The sequence below is a fragment of the Pocillopora verrucosa genome, chromosome 7 (assembly GCF_036669915.1).
Source record: "Pocillopora verrucosa isolate sample1 chromosome 7, ASM3666991v2, whole genome shotgun sequence".
Classification (NCBI taxonomy): domain Eukaryota; kingdom Metazoa; phylum Cnidaria; class Anthozoa; order Scleractinia; family Pocilloporidae; genus Pocillopora; species Pocillopora verrucosa.
In genome coordinates, this window is record NC_089318.1 from 2,114,846 (window position 1) to 2,123,945 (window position 9,100).

At 40.1% G+C, this 9,100-nt stretch overlaps 1 protein-coding gene across 1 annotated transcript; it reads left to right on the forward strand.

Annotated features, from left to right (window-relative positions):
• The first annotated feature begins 4,598 nt into the window (after nucleotides 1–4,598).
• LOC131782195 (tetratricopeptide repeat protein 28-like) lies at nucleotides 4,599–8,865 on the forward strand. The gene is made up of 2 exons (XM_066169545.1): nucleotides 4,599–5,454; nucleotides 6,574–8,865. Exons 1-2 carry the CDS (start codon nucleotides 4,599–4,601, stop codon nucleotides 8,589–8,591), a joined length of 2,874 nt encoding a protein of 957 aa, XP_066025642.1. The 3' UTR covers nucleotides 8,592–8,865.
• The last annotated feature ends 235 nt before the right edge of the window (nucleotides 8,866–9,100 follow it).

The following is a 9,100-nucleotide window of genomic DNA, read 5'->3' on the forward strand; positions in this document are numbered from 1 at the left end:
AGATCAGTTGGGATTGAAAGGGTAAATGTATTATTTCCTACCCAGTTTTTGCTAAATTTGAGTGTACACCATGTCACCATCTTTTCACCCAGAGGATAGAAACAACAGAAAATAAAGACATACCAAAACTTGTTAGTTAGAACAACTTCTTTAGTCTCCGGACCCTTTCCAAACCAGGTCTTTCCAAACAGAAAGAGCTGGTTTTTGCCAAAACAAAGGGTCACTCACTGAAAGTACTGATGTGCAAGATGTGCTTTCTGATTTGTTTTTAATGCCAGAAGGAATTTGATCATTTCGCATCATCTGAAACCTAAACCTCTCTACACCCTAACATCAGTATCTATATTCTCCATACTTTTCTCTGTACAATTCCTCTGGTACTGACAAGGAGAATTTGTTTGACAATCAAAGTTTCTTAAGTTGGTGATCATTTGTCTTATTCTCGTTATCTTTAGGAATGACTTAGCATTATCTCAATAAGGAGAAATTAAATACTGGTCATTCCAAGAGTTCTAAGTTAAACACAAATATCCACGTGAAAAACTACTGAATACCCAGAAATTCTCTTGTCATGAAACCTTAGCAATCCCAACAGTAATCTGAGAGAATCGTCCAAAAGCAACGATATAAGGCTCGGCACCCTCACGTGCTTCCTCTAGCTCGCCCCAGGCTTCTCTCCACTCACTTGAAAAGGACCCTGTAGCTGGGAGACGGTCTGAAGGAGGAGAGAAGAGAAAGCTTCCTCCCCTAACGAATTACTGCAGGACAATTAACATGAAAACAAATAAATTCATTTACTTCCTTGAGTCTTCTCCAGTTGTCCTTGGAGCGATTTTATTCGTTTTTCTCACTTGGTTCGTAAGCTTACCGGTTGTCCATTGATTCATATCTGACGATGGAGAATATTCCGATGTTCATGTTGGGTAGTTTCTCGCTAAGTGAATTATCCGTGAAAAGGCGCTCGGTGCATACATCAGAAAAACGCTCCACAAATAAGAGATTGTACCGTGCTTGGTCTAATAGAAATACTACGTAAATCGGTCAACGATAAGCGTACAAAATGAAAAAGTCATTGATTATACTTAAAGGACCTTTTCCATTGACGCTTACGTTTGGCCGTTGCGTTCAGCGGGCCTGGGGAAGAGAATGACACGGTCGAACAGAAATAGACAACCACATTCTATTGGTATGACTGACGTATGACGTGTGTTGGAAAATACTCAAAGGACGAAAAGAGATGGTTAAAGTTACCTTCGAGACCGGGCACTGAAGGCTACAGGTTGTGGTAAGTACTGTCTGTGAAAAGACCTGATTCACTTCCATCATGATTTGCCTTGACATAGACTATGGAAATCGTTTTGGCTTGGAGCATCGGTTTTTAAAACTGCTTCAAACCTCGTTCTTTTAAGAATGTTGTGATTAATGGCTTGGCGGAAGAGAATTCTGATATGTGCGAAAAAAAATTGGAAGGAATTCATAAGCGGCAAAGTCGGTTTTAATACCGAGACCTACCAAAAGTTGACTAAATTCGACGAATCAACTTATGATTTCAACCGGCACTGGACGTGATGATGATTTCTTTAAAACTACCTTCTCTTAAGTTCCGACATCATCTGAGTTAGCCGAAGGGTTATCTACTAGCGCACCAACCTCGCGCAGAATTCCAACGTTATGAATTTCGAATGTCCATTACAAAACCTTAAATGAATTCATTTGGTTTGTTCCAGTAAAGGAAAGATAAGGAGTGACGGATATTTGTTATCCTACTTTTGAAGCGCCATTTGATGTACGTAAATGTATTTCGGTTTTGTACGTCTAACTTTTATACCGATGATGGGTGTGACTACATGCAAAAATGAAACAATTCACTTTTGTTGCAGGTAACATCCGGTCTATGCATTCATTGTTTTGGAAGAACAGTTGGATTTTTAACCCGAAATTACAATCAAGACTTCTCACAGTACTGAATTGGAGCTTCTGTCTTAAAACGGTAAGTTATTTGTGCTCGATGACTAACTTTTCATGAGGTGTTCATTTTCCAATGAGTGCGATTTGCGTCATCGAAGACAAAGTTGGTAAATAAGAGGAACGGCTGGGTTGATCAGTGTTGTACCCTTAAAAGACAACACATTGCTGTCTTCGTTTACCTCTTAAGGGTGTTAATCTAAATAAGATGGATATATCGTAACAATCACGTGATGTTATGATCGAGAGGATCTCGCTTGGCTTTATGTAAATGATGATCAACAAATGATATCTCTTTTAGGGAGGGGAGGGAAAGGGGAATAGTGAACCTGGACCACTCTAACGAAGAGGAATTTTTGTTAAGAATGTACAACATCGGTCATCTATCCGAGTTTAAACATTCTCTTTATTCAGACAAGCGATTCAAACTTGAAAAGTAGTGCAGCGAGCGATTAGCCGCGGGTTATCAAAAGTTGAAAATTCTATGTGAGAGCCGAGGTTAGGAATTATGCTCGAAAACTTGATGAACGAATTTGACTTGAAAAGCCTTTTCCTGAATAGATCAAGTTTTTTGCAAATTCTTTTCCTGAAACTCATCGAAACTTCCTTTAAAGAACGAGTGATTTTTCCTTCTGATGTCACGTACTCCTGATTACCCGGAATTTACCGCAAGTTTCACTTTCTAATAGTAATGGTAATTAGGGATTAATTGGATTAATGGGGGAGGGGCGGAGAGGAGTTTGATAGCAGCATCTAACAAGGATTTAGGAGCAAATCTTTGTTCCATTGTCATTACTGATGGGGGAGCTGGTTACAAGCAACCGAAGTTCCTTTTGGTTACCCTCCTGAATAGTCTGAGTAGGTGAAGCTGTTGTTACCAATTTTTGATGACTTGAAGGAAAAATGAGAAATGTGATCAAAGATATTTAACAAAAACAGTGAAAACAGGAACTTATAAACTATCAAATAATATTTTAAGGAATTGGGTTTTTTTTTATTCTAAAACGATCGATGATGTACGGGCCTTTAACACAAATACATCAGAACTGGAAACGATTTGAAAATTAAATATGTCCCTAACACTTAACGGAAGAGTGCGCCGGGCGATATTCCGAAAGGAAAAAAACTGTGAAAAATGAAACTTTTCGCCAGTCATCAGCATGACCTCCAATGCTATTCCTAAATCTTAAAATAGCTGGCAGAGGAAGATATCATAAATGAAAGGGAACAAAATTGGCCCCCTCAAACAGCACCCCATTAATTTTTGTCCGAAATTTGGGCGATAGCCTCTTCAGTGGAAAATAACTGACTCTGAAAAAAAAGACCTAGCCAGATTGTTATAAATTTTCTCGGTGATTCTTGGCTTTAAGCCGATTCAGTCGGTTTACCTTTAGTTTGATGGCGTGACAAGAAACCAAAAAAAATCATTTTGATAAATTCCCGACTTTTCACCGCGGATTTTTTTTTCTTCTTTTTTCCAGGAAAAAGTTGACTTCCTTTGGAAGATCTCGTACAAGTCCCTTTATCTTCATCAAAATAAATAAGGAATGTTTCTAACTTCAAAAGGTAATTTGCATCAATGTTGACTGTTTTAGGAATCGAAACAACGCTTGTATCGTTATGAAAACTACAAAAGAAAATTCTAAGAATGACAACATTAACAGCATATAGAAATCTCATTGTTCACCCCCCTGCCCCCCGTAGAAACTACGACTTCTTACATTGAATGAATTGAATGAGATGTAGAAAGGAAAAAGCATCATTGTTTACATTTCCAAAAACATCGACAAATAATGCGCCTTTTACAAGGATTTCCACAATCAAAATGTAAGATGCAAAACCTGTGAGTTACAATATATTTTTGGGAAGTAGATCAAAGAAAACCTACTTTCTGATTATTATTAAGATATGGGTTGGGCAGTTTAGAATTAGCAGTAAGCAGTGTGATGCAACACGAGCTCCCTTGATAGCCCAGTAAATCGCTTTTGTTAAGAGCATTGCTCCTTCTTACATAATTGAATTCAATTACTGTAAACCAAATATGAATCAGCAGGTCAAATGAAACTTGTTGTGTTCTGTTTGCCAGTTCAATTATCCAGTTGGTCTCTGATTTGCGTGATTCGCGTGACAGTGTAACAAAACGAACACACCGGTAGAAGAGACGGTAAAGATGTGTTCCTCTTTGATGGACAGTGTAAAAAAATCCATTTACGAAAAAAGAGGCTAGAGTCCAAACTCCGTTTAAATTATGCATTTAACTTGTTAAATTAACCACAACATTTCGCTAAAATAAAAACTCAGAAACTTCTTAAAACTCAAAACAAAGGCTTAGAGAAATTGCGCGAACGAAAGCTCAAAAACAACTAACTTAACTTCGTTAAGACAGGCAACAAAAGTACGTAAAAAATGTTCACGTCAGTTTTCCAATGTCAAGGTTAGAGTTCTTTGACCTGATTTGCTAATTGTGAAATCACGTGCGCCGCACGTGAATACAAAAAGACTACAAGGTGGGGCGCGGAAAATAAAACTTGCATTTTGAAATTCAAAACTAAAAACATTCAAACAAACAATCCGTAAATAGGTTTTGAATAATTTCTCCTTTTTTTTTCAAACTGAGAAGAAACAGGGTCAAGATGGACAGCATAAAAGAAGTCACAGGTATATTGGTCGCTGATTTCCTTCGCAAAACTGGTCACGTGTTGCAAGCCATCGAGGTATACAAAGAATGTTTGATTATAGTACACAGTCAGGCGCAAGCTATCGATAGTTCATTGGCAGATTTTAAGTTCCAAGCCATCTACAAGAGAATAATCCTTGCTTACGATTGTATAAAGGATTACACAAGTACAGAAAAATTCCTCAAGGAACGCCTCCTATACCTAGACTCTAATGACACCGCTGAAAAGGGATGGCTACATGTAAAACTTGCAGATATACTTCAGATACAAAACAAATTAAAGGAGGCCAGGAAATTTTACGAATCAGCTATTAACATCATGAAAACGATGGGAAACACTTATAACCAGGCAATATGTTACGCAAAGCTAGGGCAAATGTTCCAATCGCTTAGTCAATATGACAAGGCCCGAGAATATCAGGAGAAAGCACTCGCTATCAGAATTGAAATTGGTGACAGGAATGGAGAAGCAACAAGCTACGGAAACCTAGGAACTTTGTTCCAATCCCTCGGACAATATGACAAGGCCCAAGAATATCTGGAGAAAGCACTCGCTATCAATTTAAAAATTAGTGACAGAGATGGAGAAGCAACAAGGTACGAAAACCTAGGAACTTTGTTCCAATCACTCGGTCAATATGACAAGGCCCGAGAATATCAGGAGAAAGCACTCGCAATCAATTTAGAAATCGGTGACAAGAATAGAGAAGCATCAAGCTACGGAAACCTAGGAACTTTGTTCCAATCACTCGGTCAATATGACAAGGCCCGTGAATATCACGAAAAAGCGCTCGCTATCGATTTAGAAATTGGTAACAGGAAAGGAGAAGCAACAAGCTTCGGAAACCTAGGAACTTTGTTCCAATCACTCGGTCAATATGACAAGGCCCGAGAATATCACGAGAAAGCACTCGCTATCAAAATAGAAATTGGTGATCGAAAAGGAGAAGCAACAAGGTACGCAAACCTAGGATGTTTGTTCAAATCACTCAGTCAATATGACAAGGCCCGAGAATATCACGAGAAAGCACTCGCTATCGATTTAGAAATTGGTAACAGGGAAGGAGAAGCAACAATCTACGAAAACCTAGGAACTTTGTTACAATCACTCGGTCAATATGACAAGGCCCGACAATATCACGAGAAAGCACTCGCTATCAAAATAGAAATTGGTGACAGGAGTGGAGAAGCAGCAAGCTACGGAAACCTAGGAACTTTGTACCGATCACTCGGTCAATATGGCAAGGCCCGAGAATATCAGGAGAAAGCACTCGCTATCACAATAGAAATTGGTAACAGGAATGGACAAGCAGCAAGCTACGGAAACCTAGGACTTTTGTTCCAATCACTCGGTCAATATGACAAGGCCCAAGAATATCAGGAGAAAGCACTCGCTATCAATTTAGAAATTGGTGACAGAGATGGAGAAGCAACAAGGTACGGAAACCTAGGAACTTTGTTCCAATCACTCGGTCAATATGACAAGGCCCAAGAATATGAGGAGAAAGCACTCGCAATCAATTTAGAAATCGGTGACAAGAATAGAGAAGCATCAAACTACGGAAACCTAGGAACTTTGTTCCAATCACTCGGTCAATATGACAAGGCCCGAGAATATCAGGAGAAAGCACTCGCTATCAGAATTGAAATTGGTGACAGGAATGGAGAAGCAACAAGCTACGGAAACCTTGGAACTTTGTTCCAATCACTCTGTCAATATGACAAGGCCCGAGAATATCAGGAGAAAGCACTCGTTATCAAAATAGAAATTGGTGACAGAGATGGAGAAGCAACAAGGTACGGAAACCTAGGAACTTTGTTCCAATCACTCGGTCAATATGACAAGGCCCGAGAATATCAGGAGAAAGCACTCGCTATCAGAATTGAAATTGGTGACAGGAATGGAGAAGCAACAAGCTACGGAAACCTAGGAACTTTGTTCCAATCACTCGGTCAATATGACAAGGCCCGAAAATATCAGGAGAAAGCACTCGCCATCACAATTGAAATTGGTGACAGGAATGGAGAAGCAACAATCTACGGAGATCTAGGATATTTGTTCCAGTCACTCGGTCAATATGACAAGGCCCAAGTATATCAGGAGAAAGCACTCTCTATCAGAAAAACAATTCCTAACAAGAATGGAGTAGCAAGAATCTATAGATACCTCACATCTTTGTTTCTCTCACTTGGCAAGTATGCAAAGGCTGACGACTATCTAGGGAAGGCAAGGGAAGTTACAAACGGTATGAATAATAGAAGGGGAGAAGCAATAGATTACAATCACCTCGGGAAAATTTCTCAGAAGCGTGGTGAATATGACAAGGCTCAAGAATATTTCGAGAAAGCCCACACAATTTGCATGGAAATCGGTGAGAGAGAAGGAGTAGTAGGCAACTACAGGGATTTAGGATTGTGTTTCCAATCGCGTGGTAAATATGACAAGGCCGAAGAATACCTTAAGAAGTCTGTCCTATTAAGTAGGGATATTGGACACAACTTGGAAGAGTTTCGCAGCCTTTGTAATCTATCTGCGTTAAAGTTGTCACAATGCCATCGTGAAGAGGCTTCATCGTATCTTTTTCAAGGCATTGAAAAATTCGAAACTTTGAGAGGTTTTCTTAAAGAAAACGATGAGTTTCAAATATGTCTTTTAGAAAAGTGCAGCACCTTTCCCTACTGGCACTTCAGTAGGTTGCTTTCTTCCACTGGAAAGCTGGAAGACGCCCTTTACGTCGAAGAGCTGAGAAGGGCAAGAGGCCTGGCCGACTTGATGGCAGCTCGGTACTCTGTTCAAGAGCAGATCTCAAGCGATCCACCATCTTGGTGTGGCATTCAAGGGATCATCACAAAAGATGCAGACTGTGCATGCCTGTACATTTCGGTTGGTGGAAATGATGTACGGTTTTGGATAATTAAAGCAACGGGAGATATTCATTTTTCAAGAAAGGAAGTGAACCTGGACTCAAACGAGGTCCATGAGTTAGATGAGTTTTTTAAAGAACTGATGTCATTTCGCAACCGACCAAAGCTGAATGACTATGATACCGAAGATTTCAAAAGATGTCTTCACTTGTGTTACAAGATAATCATTGCTCCCGTGGCCAGTTTACTGAAGCAGCCCGAGATCATAGTTGTCCCTGACTCCTGTGTGTACCAAGTGCCATTTGCAGCCTTGGCTGACGAAGGAGGCAAGTATTTATCAGAGACCTGCAGGATTCGGCTGGTTCCTTCCCTGACGACTCTCAAGCTTGTTCAGGAAAGTCCTCCAGACATTCACAGTCAGACCGGGGCACTGATAGTGGGTGACCCTGTAGTTGGAAAGGTGATTTACGAGGGGAAGCTCAGAAATATGGAACCATTGCCGTGTGCAAGAAAGGAAGCAGAGATGATTGGAACACTTCTTGGCGTGACGCCTTTGATAGGAGATTCCGCGACAAAGCATTCTGTACTCCAAGCGATAAATTCAGTGAGCCTGATACACATTTCTGCCCATGGTTATCCCGATAGAGGGGAGATTGCTCTTTCTCCTGAGCAACTTTCCCCACTCCCACCTTTTCCTCGAGAAGAAGATTATCTTTTGACGATGGCGGATATTTCAAAAACTCGGTTGCGAGCTAAACTAGTGGTGCTTAGTTGTTGTCACAGTGCTCGTGGACAGATTAGAACCGAGGGAATCATTGGAATTGCTCGAGCGTTCTTAGGATCCGGAGCTCGTTCAGTGTTAGCGGCACGATGGGCCCTGGATGACACAGCCACAGAGCAGTTCATGACATGTTTCTACAAACATTTGTTCCGCGGTGAAAGCGCCAGTGAATCTCTCCATAAGGCCAGGAAGTGGATGAGAAATAACGGCTTTGACAAAGTTTCTCAATGGGCGCCATTTATGATCATGGGCGACAACGTGACATTTGATTTCGGAAATTGGCCGGCGCATAGCGCACCTTAAGGGCCATGACTTTAATAGAAACTCTGCAGCAGAATGAACTAGACTTAGTAAACCTTAGAACTATTTAATTACTAGCCTGTAGAAAGAGGACACCATCTGCGAAGGACAACTCGGATCGATACACAGAGGATGGCATCTCAGTAAAATGCTCATCATACATCTAAGTTTAATAATCTGAAACAAGGCAGCGTGTAGTGTTACCTCTTTATAAGGGTTACGAAGTTAAAAAACTCCTTTCTTAAAGGTATTAGTTCAGTGAACAAGCCAAGCAAAGGGTAACAATTTTTAGGTTTAGAACGCGACTAGTTCGTCAAGTAAAGAAAAATTCTAATCCTTTTTCAAAGATGATTGATTAGTCAATGCAAGAGACTTTAAAACAAATGTGTGACTTGGAAAAGAAGTTTTTTCTAAGCTTAATTTTTTGTAAATTTCCTGCAAGGCTTTTGACAAGAAATATTGTGGTTTAACATGCCAAAATAAACACATTTAAAGAAAAGAAAAAAGAGATA

What these genes read in the sequence shown, in the direction of transcription:
- LOC131782195 (XM_066169545.1), top strand. Translation starts at nt 4,599, where the DNA reads ATGGACAGCATAAAAGAAGTCACAGGTATATTGGTCGCTGATTTCCTT. An exon ending in CGCTATCGATTTAGAAATTG is followed by an intron (nt 5,455 to 6,573) that starts GTAACAGGAAAG and finishes ACGGAAACCTAG; the next exon opens with GAACTTTGTTCCAATCACTC.